The sequence below is a fragment of the Mustela putorius genome, unplaced genomic scaffold (genome assembly GCF_011764305.1).
Source record: "Mustela putorius furo isolate JIRA1106 unplaced genomic scaffold, ASM1176430v1.1 tig00000551_pilon_pilon_pilon, whole genome shotgun sequence".
NCBI classification, from domain to species: domain Eukaryota; kingdom Metazoa; phylum Chordata; class Mammalia; order Carnivora; family Mustelidae; genus Mustela; species Mustela putorius.
In genome coordinates this window covers 9,685,876-9,704,496 of record NW_025421412.1, presented here as the reverse complement: position 1 = coordinate 9,704,496, position 18,621 = coordinate 9,685,876, and the positions used below count along the sequence as shown (strand labels likewise).

The 18,621-nt window shown below is 41.7% G+C and overlaps 2 protein-coding genes across 5 annotated transcripts in view; one reads left to right on the top strand and one right to left on the bottom strand.

Annotated features, from left to right (window-relative positions):
• Positions 1-1,939, top strand: part of ITGBL1 (integrin subunit beta like 1) — a 213,252-nt gene extending 211,313 nt beyond the window's left edge. Inside the window, exons 10-11 of the mRNA XM_045081345.1 lie at positions 1,123-1,236; positions 1,672-1,939. Coding sequence (XP_044937280.1) covers positions 1,123-1,236; positions 1,672-1,763 — 206 coding nt within the window. The 3' untranslated portion in view covers positions 1,764-1,939. The remainder of the gene's footprint in view (positions 1-1,122; positions 1,237-1,671) is intronic.
• A 3,946-nt stretch (positions 1,940-5,885) lies between these two features.
• Positions 5,886-18,621, bottom strand: part of FGF14 (fibroblast growth factor 14) — a 608,658-nt gene continuing 595,922 nt past the window's right edge. For all 4 annotated transcript variants that reach the window (XM_004746069.3, XM_045081346.1, XM_045081347.1 and 1 more), the window contains exons 4-5: positions 12,048-12,246; positions 5,886-9,049 (exon numbers count right to left, since the gene is read on the bottom strand). In XM_004746069.3, coding sequence (XP_004746126.1) covers positions 8,913-9,049; positions 12,048-12,246 — 336 coding nt within the window. In that variant the 3' untranslated portion in view covers positions 5,886-8,912. The remainder of the gene's footprint in view (positions 9,050-12,047; positions 12,247-18,621) is intronic.

Below are 18,621 nucleotides of genomic sequence, written 5' to 3'. Positions count from 1 at the left end.
ATAGCAAGTCTGGAATTGTATTAAATATATCAAAATACTTTTTTCTACTTCATTCTCTTACGGTGATTTTTGACCTGAAACATTAAGCGATAGCCCCATTTAGTAAAAGGAAATCACATTGGGAAGGAAAAACCAAGCCGAGAACATAGGAGGAAGGGGGAAGTCCTTTTTGTGTGTGTTTCCTTTTGAATTTTAAAGTTGTCTTTACTGCTTCTATAGGAGTCATTTTGCCGTGGGAGGGTTTTTGAGCCTATCGTGTAAGGACGGGTAGACCAAGAGAACTTTCTTCTCTTTGTGAGACCATTTAATTCATATGTTTTCTCTCCTTTTAAATACACCATTCATAAATTTGTTTTTCAGGACACCAAGATATTTTTAATAACAGAAGTGGAAGTTTCTTACTGGTAGGAAACAAAAAGAGGGAAAATGGGGGAAGTAATGAGGAAGCTGGTTAGACGCAGAGCCCCCTAGAAGATCGATCAGCTTTTGAGGGGAGATTAGAGCTGTCCTTGATCATGGTAAGGGATTCCCCAAGGTGAGATCCTGTAAGTCAGACTCCCACGAGCGGTCGTGTGCGCATTTGGAGAACTTTAACGAGCCACCCAATATGCAGGTGTGTCCCTCCTTTCAGAAAATCCAAAAGTAGAAGCCCAATAACTTAATAGTAATTTTAATTATAAAATGCATCCTTATTTAATAGAACTTACCGTTCAGGTCCCTTAAAGAGCAGACATTTTTAAAACATGATTCAACTCGGGGGAAAAAAAAAAAAGAAAGAGAGAGAGAGAGAAAAAAAAAATCTGTTTTTGAACACTTTTTTTGGAAGGCCATCTATAAGAGTCAGCACATTCTGCTCTTGCTGACATTTCAGCCAGACTGGGCCATGGAACATTTGCTCAAGGCTAATTGCAACCGTCTAGATCCATACCGAAGCCTTTCCTGGTTGACCTTTATGAATTGCAGTAAGTAAAGCTCCCCTCTGGGCAACAGGCTCTTCGATAAACTTGTATCTTGGGAAGATGGGTTTTGAGAAGCCTGTTGTCTGTGCATTGAGGGCGTCCTATTCTAGACAGAAGCCTTTAGTTGCGTGGTGACAGCAAGTTGCGCCCTTTGTGATTTCAGGTTCTTGCCACTGTGGAAAGTGCATTTGCTCCGCGGACGAGTGGTACATTTCGGGAGAACTCTGTGACTGTGACGACAGGGATTGTGACAAGCACGACGGCCTCATTTGCACAGGTGCGGTATGACCCGCCGGGCTCGCTCCGCACCCCCGTTCGGGAGAAAGACGGACAGCACCGGCCACAGGGCGCCACCCCAGGCGTCATGGTCGCTGTTGCTCTCCGGCTGATCCAGTCCCGAGAGCGGCTTATAACATGCATGCGCTTAAACAAGGTCCGGGGGAGACAGAGATGGAGATGAGGCTGAGCTGGAATGGAACAGGGTGGTCACCACCGGTGGACACTCCCCAGCTGGTGGCACCACGTGGAGGCCAGCAGTGGTGAACGATCAGATTCCCCGTAGCTGTTTAATAAGCTGCTAGTAAGGCGGCTGCAGAGGATGAGTGGAGTGGCTTCGATTCTGAGCGGCTGGGGTACATAAGAACCCATTTTCACCTGGTGCGTTTCGGTCGTGATGATGACCCCGCCCCCGCCCCCGTGTATTTTCTTGCAGGGAATGGAATCTGTAACTGCGGGAACTGTGAGTGCTGGGCCGGATGGAACGGAAATGCGTGCGAAATCTGGCTTGGCCCGGAGCATCCTTAACAACTGCGCGGGAGACGACTGGAGGCCTACTTTTCTAGGCCATTAGAACAACGTAAATGCGAAGGAAACCATGTATAATCACCACTAGGACAGGTCAAACAGACTATTGTTATGTTTTTCTATTTCTGAATGCCTGCATGAAGTCTGGGTACCTATTAAAAAATGAGTTAAGCAAAGTCTGATGTAAATAATGCCAGAAAGAAATCCTCTTCCAGAGTTTACATCAGTGGTTCTCAACGAGGGTGACTGTGCCACCCGGAAAACACTTGGCAACATCTGCAGTCAATTTCAGTTGTCACACTGGGTGGGGTGGGAGGCCGTGCAACAGGCCTTGAGTGGGTAGAGACCAGGGAGGCTGCTAAACCTCCTCGGGGGCACAGGACGAGAAGTTAGCAGACTCCGAGCATCGATAGTGCCCGAGCTGAGAAATGTTGAGTTCCATGGCCGGTGGACATGCATCTCCCTCACAAAAAGACCACATGAGAATCTCAGGAAATACCCACACATAAATCCATCAGTCATATTTTTTTCAGGATTCCCTGTCACCCAGCGTTTCCATGTGGGGACAATAAAGACAAACAAACATAAGGGACAATGACCAGGGTTGGGGGGAATTGGGGGTGGGGTAGGGGGGAGGCAGGGGGAGGCGGGGGGGGGGGTGTGTGTGGGGGCGTGGGCAGATCATTAGTGCTTTTCAAAGAAAAAGACTGGTCAGTTTTAGCCAGTAAGTCATTCATCTGGTCTCACTTTACACTCACAAAAGAAGATTCTCTTAGGAAGGAGGTATGAAAAGTACAGAATCTGACATTTTTAATAGCTAGTGATGTACGTTGCTTACAATCTGTGTCGATATATATTTGCCTACTGCTGATAAACAGCAACACAAACGAACGGGTATTCAGGGCACCTTCTGTTCCTAGATCCCTTTTTAAACTGGGCAGGGGTAGGTGTACAAGGACTCTGATTTTTCACTATTTAAATTATTCCATGGTAACTTGCCTTTTAAAAAGCTAATATCTAATTGGGCCTAGGATAGGCTTAGAGTATGCATTTGTTTCCCCTAAAAAACTCTTATAGCTAAGGACTCATTATTTACTGCAAAAGTAGGGTCATGCAGAGAAGTCAGGAAGAGATACTGTGATCAAATAATACCAGTCTCAAAGCTCAAAGGATAAAAAAAAATCTAGAAATGTCTTAAGTAGAAATTACAAATATTCACTCAGCAATAGGAACAAAATGTTTATTTTCTTAATGGTGAAATTTTGCTCTGTATGAAATTCACATTGAATTATGAAAATGTACAATAATTAGGACTTCCCTTACATATTTACAGTTAAATCTACTTACACACATTAGTTTAGGCAACCTTTAATTACTTGGAGCTAAAAAAACCCACTTTTTTTTTCTAAATGTGAATTATATTTTGTAAAATCCTAGAATAATGTAACAAAACCATTTTTCCGCATTAAGATGAAAATTTTTACTTGGAAATTTTACTTAATGATGTAAATATTCTAGAGTCATGGCTTGGACTTTGTAAGTCAAGTCACCAAAAATAAGGAAAATGTGCATTTGCCAAGTTACTTAAAAATTTAATATTGAAAATTATTTAAGAGAAAGTTTATCTGATGCCGACTTTTATAGTACTGATAGTGTTCTCATACTTTAATAGAGTTATAAAATTGTTATCTCTATCCTGAGATTATGGAGTGCAACCATATTAGTTGTATCTCTATTGTTGAGTATGTCCGTTGATATATCAGTTTAGTAAAATGAGGGAAATAGAAGCAGTTGAGAAATAATATAGAGTATATTCTTTCCTCCTCTCTATTTAATCATTTTAAGCCTCCAACTTGCTGTAATTGTTCAGTCACATTTTTGAGGACTCGATGATGCACCATCATCCAAATTCCCTTCATTATCTCGCTATCATAACACAAACCACCTTTGACTTCCCCCCCCTGCAGAACTATAAAGGACCAGAGTAAATATTTTAGACCTTGTGGGCCACACAGTCTAAGAAGTTGGGTTTCTTCTCTGTTTGTTTGTTTTTAATATTTTAAAACTATAAAAGGGAAAACAGAAAGCAAACTCATTTGGAGCTCATGGGCATTTTTACAAAAACAGACTGTGCTCAATTTGGCTCCCAGCCAAGCAGCATTTTGCCAACCTGAGCTCCCCTGAAGCTGCCCTTAATTTCCTTTGTCTTATCCTGCAATCCCGAGTGCGCCTTATTTTTCTTGAGGTTCTCTACGTTTTTTATCCCTTTTGTTAACAACGACAACGAAAGGGCTTCTCTTTTTATGTTTTCATAGAAGAAAGGTGTCTTCAGCATTTAGGTATTTTACAAAAGAAGTTTTGAGTTGGAGAAATTATTATACTAGAAAGTTCGAAATGTGATTTGTTCAAATTTTTTGACAGGGCTGAAAATGTATGACAGCTATCTTCTGGGTTCATTTAGCTACAAATTATTGAACGGAAACTGAGTTACAGCATAAGTCATTTGGTACCTAATCACTATGAATATTTTTCTTTTAAAACAGAAATAGTTTCTTTTTACTTCTTTCTGTCTGCTATAATATTTCGTATGCATGTATATGATTTTGACTCTAGCAATGCAATCATCAATAGACCTATTAAGAAGTTATTTAATTTACATGTTTAAGCTGGAAAAAAATAAAATATAGTTACATGTAAAGACATAAATCCTACCCTTCTTTGAAGTGATTTTGTATATTGACTTTTAATTCCATTACTAAGTTAAAAAAAAAAAAAAACTCCCTCCTTCAAAAAAAAAGGCAGGGCAGGAAGAAACTTGTAATAGGAGAAGGGTGAACGTGTGAAGCTGGTTGGCTTATTCGAGTTCATGTGAAGATTAAAGTGAGTTGGGAAGGAGGAGACACATTTGCAGCTGGTGTTAGCACTCACCCTGCTTGCTGGCAAACCATTACTGAGGAATTCTTCCACAAGGACCTTTCAATAAAATTCAACTAATGTCCGAAGGCCCAAGAGGATAATAATTATACCCCATTTTCTCCCTGGACCCCTTGAGCTAACCTAGATAACTGCAGCACCTTGAAAGGAATGGCCTCCACCACTTCAAAAGCAAACACAGTCTCTGCCAGAGTACATCAAGATCAGACCAAATGAGAGAAAACTGAGAAAAAATTGAAAACAAATCACAACTCAGCCTTTGTTTACAAGACTCCCTACCAAAACTCAGAAGCCCTACTCAGTGTCCAAGAGTCAACAGGCCTTGTGTGCTCCCTTGTAATCTAAGAAACTTCAGCTAGGAAATGTGTTTTACTCCAAAGTAACACAGTTTGTGTCTGGATGTTGACATGTAGGCATTTAGCAATTGCTTTCCCTGGAAATAGTCTTGTTCTGAAACACAATTGAAAATAGGTTTTGGTTATTTTATTTCCTTCTAAAACAGATTTCTTAGTCAATCTGATCTCTCCTTTAAACATTCATTCTCCGTGTAATGTTAGAAATAAGACCTTAAATGAAGTGCTACGTGTCTAACTTCAGCAACAAGAAGTTTTTGTTGTTCTGTTTTCTGAAAGAAAACCAAATCCTACATTGTTCATCTCGAAACCTCTGTTTTAGTGGCTTAGGCCTTAATTGAGCAACTGGTCAGGTGTGTTAAAAATACTCACTCTGCTTACCCTCCAAGAGGTAAACAATCAGGCCTGCAGCAAGAGTGTCGTCGGCCCACTGTGGAGCTCCTAAAACCTCCTCCTATCCCCAAACGCTCAGGGCAGACAAACGTTTAGGGCAAAAATTTCTAAATTCTGCAGGATTTGCAATGAAATGTTGCTCAGTACCATTTTACTCTTTACATAGGATGCACCATCTGCTTCTCTTCTATAATTTTTCCAAGTAAAGTGGGAGCCGAACATTTTAGAAAGCAAACTCAAAAGAAAATAAAAGTGGTGTCCCCTGGAAAATCAAAACAACAAACATTCCCGAGCATTGCGGAGGGATGGGTGAAGCAATCAGCTACCGTAACAGATCAGTAGAAATAATCCTCCCCTACCAGATATGCATGCAAAAGGAATGTCACATTAGAGAGACTCGATGCAATTGACATATGTACATGGAGGTACAAAACACACGGTCTGTGATACAAATGAATTCCATCAGATTTACTATACAGAACATCAATGATGACAGATTGCACTTGCTTAATAACAGCAAACTTAATTTTTGAGGGGAAAAATGGTGGCGTCTTATCCCAGAAAAATAGCAAGAGAGGTATCATCAAAGAGCTAAAATTTTCTTTGGCATGGTAAAGGGGGACATTGAGTGTACCAACTTATTTACATGACATTTCTCTATATTTGTGGGTGAAGCAATGCCATTTTGTTACATAAAGTTGTTTGATGTTTTGTAATATGCCTTCATATCAATATTTTATTCAGTATGTTGTATTTGTGAATACAACAAATGGTATTAAACACAGAAACTATACAATGCAGACAGACTCTTTGCATGTAAATTGAATAGTACATACCAACAGTTCTTGATACACAGGTCCTACTACATGCATTTCATCAATGCTGTCCTCGTCCCATGCAACAGGTGAGACCAGACACAAAGGAAACCATCTAATTTACAAATAACAAGGACCCGTCAGCAATATGTCTAAACATGTATTAGAAGAAAGTATTTGACATCCATTCATAGGGATAAATGCCCTTGGAGACAACTCATATAAAAAACAAAACAGAGGTGCACATTGACATAAATCTCAGTCATTTACAAAAATAAATCTTGTCTTAATTTTAACCAATAAACAGACTTGCAGGGGTGGGGGATGGGGGGAACAGCATATCGGGCTGATTACCAGAAAAAAATAGGTGGGGTTGTTTGGTGTGTGTGCATGTGTGTGTGCGCGTGTGTGCGCGCGCGCGTTGGGGCAAGCAGTGTCTAGAAGCCCATCTAATTGGAATGTCAAATTAAATAATTCGGTTTGCCACAGATTATAGAATACTTGTCTTCCCTAATAACTCGCTTGTGAAATTCATCTTATGGATTTTAACTCATCCTGTTGAGAATGATAAGCTTTAAAACGGTGTCACAAGAAATCAAAAATGGTTGAAGGAATCATTTTGTTGTATTCGTACTTTAGCATTATTGACAATAAATCTACTGAAACGTATGCTAACTTTTTATTTATTAAAATGAAATCCAATATGAAAATGAAGTAAGCATAAACAGTTAATTTTATACTAAATCTTTAATCAGCTAAGCAGGCCAAAATTTTTAAATGCCGGGCAAGGGCTGTCATGGAGACTTAGGAATGCAGTGGCAAAATAATTTCCCAGGAAATACAGTGCAGATGAGGGAAGGAGAAGGGGCGGGGGAGGAGGGGCATGGCGACCGGGTCAGCCTTCCACGTGGAAATAATCGTAAGAGGCCAATACATGATCCCACGTATCGTTTTCTATAAATGAGGTTCAGTTTGGTCTCAGTTAACTCTTCTGAGTACGAAACATTGAATTTTATTAAGTATACACAGAGTTAACAAATATATTTCCAAACAGTTTCATATTCCACATTTTGAAACGCTTTACATCCCATAGCGGGCGTTTTGCATGGTTTCTTCCCTGTGCCGTCAACGACTCGTGGTCTTTCTTAGCAGTTGTCTTCCCTAAGCTCGGACTTAGGCATAAGGAAATTAAGAAAGCAAAAGAAAACAAAAGCAAATCAATGGAGTGGACCCAAAACCTGATGTTTGAACGTGTTGGTTTGCCTTGAATTTTTATCCAGAAGAATTCAACAGACTGCATTCTGAGCTCACGGCAAGGCACCTCACCCCAGCCACTGGGCAACCGGGGCCCCGAGAAGCTGAGTGACAGGAATGGAGTGGTGAGATACACGGTACCGGGGCTCAGCATGCTGAGCTAAAAAAAATAGTTTTTCCTAATATGTCCAGTTTAAAAACTTGTCATTAAACACCAAAAATATTAAAGTCTAATTTATAACTAACGTTTGCATTGCTGCTGCAGAAAAGAACACAACAGCCGCCTTGCCCATGCTCTGCTGAGTATGAGTGGAACGCAGCCAAAACCGGGGATGGCATTCAGTTCGGTTCATTAAAAATAGGTAGGATTATACGGGAAATGGATTTAGGTAGCGCAATTCTTGTAGGTTGTAATTATTGAATTTTCTTTTTTTTTTCCTTTTTTCCCAAATAATGAGGATCAGTAGATGAAAAATGAACCTTAATCAGGCCTACAAGGCCTACAGAGTTCTTTGGACCCACTTTCTCAAAAACCAGTGGGTCTTGCTCGCTGGGCAAGGCAAATGTTACCATTACCAGTAAGCTTGTGATATGTATAAAACACACACACACACAAAGAAACTATGGGGGGATGTCAAACACGTATCATAGAGAGCTTCCCCCCGGACTGTGTTTGACCCATTTCTCACCCCGGCAGCGCCGACCTCAGGAGCCCAGTATCCGCTACTGGATAGAGCATCTAAGTGTGTTTAATCGATAGTGGGAGCCGGAGACAACGCTCTTAATCTTTATAGGTGCGATTTGTAATGACAGGTTTAGAAGGCTTCCCGATTCCCTGATCGCTCTCCAAACTAGGCCAAGTGCACACTGAAGGTTTAGAGGAATACAGTCCCTGCGAAAGGTCACGGACAGTAGAGCGAGCAGCCCTAGAAAAACGGGGAGCAGAGAAATCCATAATAGCACGGGTTTACAGCGTCTAACTAGAAATTACTCAGTAGTATTCGTGTGCTACAAAATCGAACTGAAACACATGGATGTCGCTGGAACAGGACTCAAAAAGGATTATGGGTAGCTGTCAGCAGGCAAGGTGTCGAGTGTACTTGTGAAGTATGTCATTCTCATGAACCGTCACAGTCACAGAAAAGAGATTAAAAAGGCATTCCATATCTGGTAGGGCATTCCATGGTCTGAGTTGAGCTGGTTATCCAGGTGTCTTCTTGTTCTGGGGGCGCCGCAGGGGGAGGTTTATCCGCTTGCAACCAAGAAGTTCGGGGCGGTCGAGAGCGGACCGCGGCTTCCTTGCGGCCGCTGCTCGGCCACGGGCGCGGGAATGTCTGGCAAAGGATAAACCGCTCCACCGTGCTCGGGGCGGGTCAGTCACAACACCTGTGAGGATCTGGCTATGTCGTCTTACTTTTGTTGACTGGTTTGCCGCCATTCATTATCGCCGACGCGCTTGTGCTTTTACTGGGCGTCACCCCGGCCTTCGGGACCGTTTCGCCGACGTCATGCAAGGATGGCTCTCGGTACATGGCCACTGGGCGCGGGCGGCAGGCCGTGGGGGACGGAGGGAAGGAGACAGGACCTGGTTAGGTTCAAGCATGGCCTAGGCCCTTCGCGCCTGCAGTCAAGCCACCCCGCGCGGCAGAGGCGGTGGCTGTTGGAGCCGTCACTTCCCGCCCCCCACGACAGCAGAGCCGGGATACGACATGGGTGCCTGTGGGGTGGGGGTGTTGTCTAGGGCAGGGCGTGTAAGGGGGAGCTACGGCCTTTTGGGGGGCCTCAGCTATAAAGTGCACACAGACACACACACACACACACACACACACACACACAATGGGGGGGCCACAGGCGACACTTCACCTAGTTCTCTTTGCACAGCCAGGAAAACTCAGACTTCCCTTCCCGGGTGCACCGATGTCAACCCCTGAACCCCTCGTTCCCGTGCATGTTTTCGAGGCCAGGTAGGTACCCCCTAGATCATGACCGTATTTTTCTCTCAAAAGCAACATGGTCACACTAGTGTCAACTTCCAAACTACCGCTGGCAACGACCAGGAGCTCACTTCCCTGAAGCCAGGGCCTTCTGGGGATCAGTCTCGAGATGTCCTCTCCCTCCGGCATGGAAACTGAAGGCACGGGCGGGGCATTTTGTGTTTTTATGCCTCGTTTCCTTGTAGCTTGTTAAAAATAAGGCCGGAGCCGCGAATGGCCAGACGGCAGGTGGGAGCGAGGCGCGAGTGAGCCCCGAGGAGCTGGGGGCGTCCGGGGGCGCCGCTAATCACCGCCGCGGATCCGGCTGCTCGGAAACGGACTCTAGGGGATCCTGTGCAAGGACGTGTAAGGCTGACTTGGGGGAAATCAGCAGAGTTAGAATCGCCTGCCGTCATAAACACTAGTGAGTTAGAGCCGTCTAGCCCACTTTTTAGGCTTTGCAGAGTAGTTTTCTTTATAGGCTATGTTATAAAGAGACTCCGTCTCTTCACGGTCAGGCGAGTGGACTGTCAGAGGCACCGTCCACGCTCAGTGTGGCAGGAACACAGAGCTCGCGTCCACACCCCATGTGGATTCTCACATGGCTTTGAAAGCTCATGTGTCCACCAGACCGGTGTGAGAGCCATCAGCAAGGTACTAGAAGGGATTAATCTTGGTCTTTGAAGTGCTTCCCCATCTCTCACTCCCACTCCTAATTCAATTAGGAGACAATAGCATCAGAGCATGAACCTTGACTGTCCACATGGTGAAGCCTATAATGAATGCCCAGAGCATCAACAATTACTCAAGTACCTAATTTGCCCTAATGTTTCCAATCATATAATGTACATCCTGTAGGGGTTTTGAAGGTTTGAAATTAATCTTCCTCTATAAATTACACTATGTGATAACCCCCATCATGATAATACCCTCTTAGTTGTTTTTAGGGGACTTCTGTCTGCTAATTATTTGAAAACACTGTTTCTCTCTGCCTCAGAAATCCACAAATGCACAACGCACACATACACACAACTCTTCAGTGTGTGATTCAGATGCCAAGTGATACTATTACACCACATCTCGGTTTTAGATATTTCCTGCTAGATAGACAAAAGCAGCTGGTCTCCAGCTTGGGCCTCAGTTAGGGGACATAAAGGCTCTTTTGGTTTTCATTACATTTATGCAGCTAGATGATAAGGTTTTAGAATTGAGTTAGTTCATATCTGTTCATATTCAAAACAAAGGTTAACATAAAGAGACAAAGTGAAGTGGCAGATAAACAAGATTTATGGACATAGTTTTCAAATGTTTCACTTGCATTTGAATATTGGTGAGTCTGATGGTCTCAGTTCAATTAAAACAGGAAGGCCAGATCACAGAGGTGTTACTTTGGAAGGACAGCAAAACCCTCTCATTTCTTATTTCTACTCTGTCTGGTAATCTATCATATAGTGAGAATAATTCACTCATATTTCAGACTCTGGCATGATTTTTCTTATCCAGGATAGGCCCCCATGGCTAACTGTCTAGGCTTCAATGGCTTGTTCTGTAGGCAAATCTAGTTAAGGGGATAGTAAGTCATCATTGTTAAATTACAAAGATGGTTTAACCAACAAGAATGGTTTTCCAAACATAGGCAAACTGAAAGCTGAATTATACATCCACAAATAATTAATAATTAACCTTTGATATTTGGAATTATCTTATTCCTATATAGAGAAGATGGATTCATGTATAGAGAAAATCAATATACATTTTCTCTTGATGGCTAAACCTTTCTTCTAGGGACAAAAAAAAAAAAAAAAAAAAAAAGAAAATCAAACTAAGTTAGATGAAAGTGTTTATTTAGTTTTCGTAGATCTGCTTTTCTGCCAAAGGTAAACAAAAGTATTTGACTAGACAACATTTTTGAAATGCCTCATGTTCAATTTTTTTTTCTAGTTCTCAAATATTAACGACAAGGTAAAGGGCACTCCTGGCAGAATCCTTAACGAGAAAGGTGCAGGAGTTTCTGATTAATTAGCAATGCTTTATAGCCTGCTCTCTGAAAGTCTGATAAAAGTGAAAGTGAAGGTGTCATTGTTTACGAGTGACTATTAAAGAAGGAGGTGCCACACCCAAGTTCACTCTGGAAGGGACAGGTGACACCAGCAAGCTCTTTAAAGGCCAAGAGATTAGCTCATTTTCTGTAATTATAGTAATTCACAAGGATGTGATGACTTTCAGCTGGATACCATCAAAATGGGAAAATACTTGCATTCCATAATTTGTGAAACTTAGCTATATATGGATATATGTGATATATTTTTATATATTTGTCAATCTGTGTATATATGTATGTATAATATGTCTATAAAATATATAAACACACACATATGCACAGTGAAGTGTACAAATCTTAAATTCATCCCTTAAGTAGACATCTGTGTGGCCACCACTCAGATCAAGATATGGAAAATCTCTAGCATTCCATGAGGGTTCCTTGGGGCCAGTGTAGAGTTAGCAATGGGGAAAAATAAATGTGTCACAGACCGAGAGGGATGATGTTCACATAACACTCACCTTCCAATGGCTTGGGTAGAAAATGAGCTGCTGGTTTGGTTTTCTTTACTCTGTTTCCTTTCATGACTTGCCCTTCTTTATTCAATCCCAAAAACCAGGCTCTACCAGATTCCTGTTGTCTGTACAGCATAGATGAGTAAATTACGTAATAGTTTTCAAAAACAGATTCTTTAAACTTGCATTCAGGCGTAAAAAGTTCCTGTCGAGAGAAGAGGAAGAAATGACAGTTAGAGAAAACAATGGGAGTTTCTCTGAACTTTTTCTTCTTCCCTCCAGAAACCTGTCCACTAGGCTGAAGGAGTCGGCCCTGGGGCAGGGATCACCGGCCGCACCTGGTCCTGCATGGATGTTTGTCCGGGGACTTTTTTCAATATACAACGAACAGAGAAGGATCTGCTGCTCCTGGGGGGAACATGCATTAGCAAGAGTACGCGTGTCCTTTCGTAGGAAACTAGGAGACGTGAGCCAAAAGAACCGTCTGGTTCAACCAGAGTATAACCAGAAAAAGCACGTTAAAGTAGCATCATATACTTTATATGATTAGCTCATTTTAGGCTAAACAAAATAAAATTTATATTTATGATATTTGATCACCTATTTGCGATATTTCCAAAGGAATATGTTAACCTGATAGCCACTAGCCATGCCCTGGATCACTGATATGACAGGGGGAGAGGTTTTACCTACAAAGACACAATCTGAAACTTCACACTAAAACCGGGAGGGTCAGCTGGCTCGCTAACCAGCCACCAGAGCCGAGGCTGGATGTTGCGTCAGTCGGCCGGCCGTAGGGACAGGAGCTGGAAATAATGACCTCATTCCATGCTTTGGAGCCCCACTGGAATTCTTACAGAGAAACATCAGAAGCTTCCCTGACCGCCACCCCCCCCACCCCCGGCCTTTCTGGAAAGGGTAACATGAATTAAGTGCCATGACTCTCGGTGCTACAGTCCCCACTAGTGGACAGCACAAAGCTCACTACCTTATGAGTATCATTAATGACATAAATATTCAAGAGCGACTTCACACACTTGTAAACCTTAACTGACAATTTAAGGGGCGCCTGGGTGGTTCAGTTGGCTAAGCCTCCCCCTTTTGCTCAGGTCAAGATCCCCGGGGCCTGGGACCCAGTCCTGCATCAGAGTCCTCGCTCAGCGGGGAGCTTTTGCTTCTCCCTCTGCCTGCTCTGCCTGCAGTTCCCCTGCTTGTGCTTTCCCTCTCTCTGATAAATAGTCTTTTAAAAAATAATAATAATTTAAAAATTCAGTCTTCCTAGTTATAGACACAGAAGCCACTTAAATTGTTTTTGTGGTCATTTTAAATAGTTCAACACTGTGCTATTTTATATATATGAAACACAAATGCAAAAACAGAGCTTTCTTGTCACTGATCTTTTAAAAAATACCACTGTACTTGAAAAAAAAAATTAACCTTAATAGAGTTTTAGGACTACAGAAAATAACTTGCTTTTCTTTTCTTTTAAAACATTATTTTCTGGGGCGCCTGGGTGGCTCAGTGGGTTAAGCCGCTGCCTTCGGCTCAGGTCATGATCTCAGGGTCCTGGGATCGAGTCCCACATCGGGCTCTCTGCTCAGCAGGGAGCCTGCTTCCTCCTCTCTCTCTCTGCCTGCCTCTCCATCTACTTGTGATTTCTCTCTGTCAAATAAATAAATAAAATCTTTAAAAAAAAAACAACAAAAAAACATTATTTTCTGAAAAACACATCCTTTAGGGACTAAAAATAAAACTCGTCAGAGTTAAAGTTATGCTAACCATAATAAGGAATGTGACAATATTGCGTGTAGAAAGGTTCTTTCAATATTTCCCATGAGGGTGTGAATTAACAAATGGTGTCTCTTGCGGGATACAATTTATTCAGAGTGCCCTATTACTTTAATTCGCTGAAAGCTAATAGTTTTCCAAGAGGAACAGGTTTTGTTAATGGCAAACTCTTTTCATGATGAAGATAACAGATCCAGTGATTAATTTGATGAGATTAAAAGTAGCCAAAAAATGGGCTTAGACTCTCCCAAAGGAATTTATGTAGGCCTTCATTTCTTCTAGATGATGCTAGCTCAGGTTTGAATGAGATCCCATCTAAATAAATGTTCTGGCTTTCCACTAAATCCTATTTTTCCAAATATCACCCCATTACTTCTGCTAATAAACAACAGACTCGAGGAGTTAATCAGGCCAGGCTGCAGAAGGAAGACTGACAAAGGGGGTGCGTGTTCACACGTCATGATGAGGGAAATAAAGCGGAATGCTGTAAAACTAGCTGGCTTGTCCTCAAAAGACTAATAAAGACAACATATTGTTTCAACGTGCACCTTCCATGACAAATTAGACTCCCTTGTGTCACTTGTCTTTTATCAAGGCAGGCCAAGGCATCCAAGTAAATTATTTGAGACCAGTTAAAGCTCATCTCAAATCCAGTTGGGAGTGGAGTGGAGAAAAGCTGACCCGTTGAGCCACATCATTGACTGACTTTTACCTGGAGACACCAGGCCTCCAGCTAGAAAAGCAGTTCCACAGAGAAGTCAACCCTTACTCCCATCTGGTCCCCAATGCCTTGATGCAGGATGATGGCACTCCCATCGGCAAATGAGATATGCACAGTCTTTTCTCTAAGGTGCACGTGAAACAAAATGAAGATCCTTGATGGGGAATAAGTCCTTTGTACTCAGAGTATACCTTAAGGACATCTGACACTAAGTCTTTTTGGATGAAATGTTTGTTTCTGGGGTTTCTGAGGAAGTCATTCCACATTCTCCTTCTGGGAGCTGGGCCAGCGACTTCACAGATATATGGACAGGAAGGCAGATTAGAGAAATGTGATAGGGTCTTGGGCACCCTGATAATTACATAGACTTCTTATGAGCAAGAGGTAGATATGTAGACATCCCTTCTTGAGTAAGCAAGGGAATAATGACATAGCCCGGTTCGTGTTTTAGGGATACACATCTATTGTCAACACAGAGAATGTTTCTGAGACAATAGTAACACTTATACACTGACATGTTGAAGCCCAGTCTCTTGCAAGATAAATTGTGCAACGTGTATATTTGTGTTCACTTTTGTAACTACTATTAATATAATTATCAAATAAGGAGAGAAATATCTCCAGAATTATGATGCATTGTTAAACTGAGTTATGAACCTTCTGGTGTCCCAGATGGAAACAGAAAGTCTGTATGTTCTAAAAATTCGGAAGAGAGAAAATCTTTTCTTTTTCTTGGGACTGACTTCTGAAAGATATTTACTTGTGGGGAAAATGTGGCAATGAGCAAATGAACAAAACATAACCCATAAACATGCCTGCTCTCGGTAATAACCATACAGTCAACCCAGTCACAGATTCGTGTCCGAGTCCCACAATATGCTTTAGAGGGACAGATGGTGTGAGAAGTCCCACAGGTGGGCACTGTCACTGATGAGGTCCCTAGGGGACATGTGCCCAGCAGGGGTCACAAACTCGATGCCTCTCCTGAGCAGGTGGGCTCCAGTGAAGGGGCTGCTGTGATCAAGACACCATCAGGAGGCTACGTGCGCCCCCTACTGTCGGGCTCAGTGTTGAAGAGACAGAAGGGTAGAAAAGAAAAACCTCAGATCTTCAGTTAAGTCTGGTTTTCCAAAGGAAAAAAGAAAATCGGGTTTCTAAAATTTCCTTTTCGTGGTGGCAGCTATGTCTTAGTTCTTGTTTTTGTTTTTCGACAGCATATAGATCACGGGTTGGAGACAGAGCCCACGAGCCTGCAGTGTGAGACCCCCCCCCCCATGTAGAGGAGCCAAAGTGCTGAAGAAAGAAGGAACCCCAGTTGGCTTAGCATCGCAGCCCTAACCGACCGTATGGCTCCAATATCCTTGAGTAATCCAATGAGAGCGCCAGCAAGATTCTCTAAAACCAGCCGTGATAATATGAGAACGCTTATTTAAATTTCAGCTTAAATAGAAACTCTCAGAAAGTGCCGAAACAAAGCAGAAATGGAGTTCGAAGTGTCTTTTTCCTCGTCTTGCCTGCCTACATGCAGAGCCCCCGACACCACAACAAAATCGACAGACAGCTGAGTCCCAGCAGAAGCCTCGCTATTAATTTGTGCCACTGCCAGACACCATCATCCACTCGAGGACGGAGAAACAGAACAAATAGACAAATATTTCGTATCGCCTTCTTTGTGGTTGTGGTGAACTGAACGCATCATCTGTGTTGCAGAATTCCTCTCCTGAGGCTTCCCGGTTCGGGATGAAAGAAGAGGCCTAGGGAAGGAAAGACCCCTGTTCCATAACCCAGATCTAGCGAAGAGCCAGTAACTCAGGATAACCATAACCCAAGAACTAGGAGTGACTGTGAGGGTCTCAGTCCAGCACACTACAGACTAAGGGCCGGACACAGCTGCCCACCCTCACACTCTAAAGTTCAGGGGTGAATTGTCGAGACAGAGCTCGTATGGCCTGCAAGGTCTGTAATGTTCGCTCTGCGGTGATTTGCCAAAAAATCTGCTCTCAGGTACATTTTGAGGACGTCCCAACCGAGACACATGGGGAGGGGCTATTCATCTCCTTTCAAATTACTGAAGAGCTATGTATTCCCAAACTGAACTTGGATTGCACTTAGTTCCATGTATACAAATGTAAACCATTTAAGTGGGAATTTTCATGACTTTCGTCGCTGGAAAAGCCCCAAAGGTGTGTTATGCACTGGGGTTTCTGGTAAAGATACGCAAGTAGTAGCCTGTAAATTGCTTTCGTCCCAGCATCTATCTAGGACCAAAAGAAAATTTACGTTTTGGTTAGTATCTGCAAGTTTGCCTACCGATGGCATCTACACCTCCATTATTTCCAAAGGAAAACATAAAAATTAGGCATTCCAGATACATTTACAGCATTTATTAGAATACAGGGCAAATCTCCAATGGATTAAAAAGAGAGGGTAGAGAAATATTTGACATGTACTAGCCTGTAGCACAATAAGTAATTGTAAAGTAATAAATACACAATAAGTAATTGCTGTTCATATTCTATTAAGCTCTATATTTCAGAGTCATCAAAAGCTCAGTACCCTCCCATCAACATCTCAGTAATGACCCCGACCCTGAACTTTGGAGTTCAGTTCCCCAAGCTGAGAGGAGGGAGCCTCAGATTGCAAGTTCTTCCTTGAAGATCAGTAACAAATCATAAAGGTTTCTTGCAAATGTCAAATAAGATAATAGAGATGCAAAGTGATTTGTAAACTATACATTTACAACATTGAGTTGTAAACTGTAGTTATGTTGATAGTTATATTTATAAGCTCTACATAGAATCGCAAAGTGCCACTCAAATGTTCACTGTTATTATGGACAGGGAACTAGTGGTTTAATTATTCCTTCTAGGTTTCAACACTACAGACATTCCTACATACGGGAATTCCAAAGATCCACCTAACCTGAATTCTTGGTTTTGTTCTTGCTTTCCTACTCTTCAGAGATCTCATCTACTAGAATTTATCCTGGAGTCAACAGAAAATTATCTCATTCTCCTTCACCTTCTGTAGCTTTGGAATCAATGATATATGCTTTAATGATACTGCTCTGACTCCGGCCAGCATTTGAAAAAGAAAGGTGAAGGGCGCCCGGCTGGCTCCGTTGGTTGGGGGCCTGCTTTTGGCTCAGGTCATGATCCCGGAGTCCTGCGTCGAGCTCCCTGCTCAGGGGAGAGTTTGCTTCTGCCCCTGCTCCTACCCCCTCTTGCGCGCGCGCTCTCTCTCTCTCTCAGATAAATAAAAAAATCTTAAAAAAAATGGGGAGCACCCCTTAGATTACATAAAAGGGAAGAATGTTCTGACCTTTTAGAAGAATTTACAGTAGTGAACTTAGTGACAAAACAGAATTTGTAATTAACACTCAAAAGCAGATAATCGAGTTGACTAATTTATTTATCTGAAACTCTACACAATCAAATATTCATAATATTAGACTATGACGAATGCCCACAGGAAGAAAAATATTAGCCAATTGTTTGTGCATGTACTTCAGACTAAAACATAATTACATTTGGGTTTAAGAAACAGCTTTCATTTGATTACAGGCCCCAGTGGTTTCCCAGTATATTCTCACCAACAAAGAAATCTCTCCTGACTTCGATTTGTAGGTCCAAAAGCTGTTACTTAAGTAGTTTCTTGAGAAAAAAATTGTAAATGAAGACATTTTCTTTTCTTTTTCTTTCTTTTCTTTTTCTTTTTTTTTTTGGCCAAGAAAGAAGCTATTTGACATTTAGAGATATTATAAATAAATAAAAAGATTTATTTTTAGACATATTAATTGATTTATTTATTAAATATATTTTTACTTTATTATATTATATTGAATAAATATTTTTTTAAATGACATACTTGTTTAGAATTGTGGCAAGAACATAATTATTTATTATAACGATTAAATATCGAATAATTTAATTAATTAATTAATTAATATAACTGTGCTTTTGTATATTTTCATATGTATTATATATACATATATAAGAACTTTTAACTATATACATAAGAAGAATATATGTACCTCCTTGCTATTCAGGGACTACATAACAACTTCTTCAC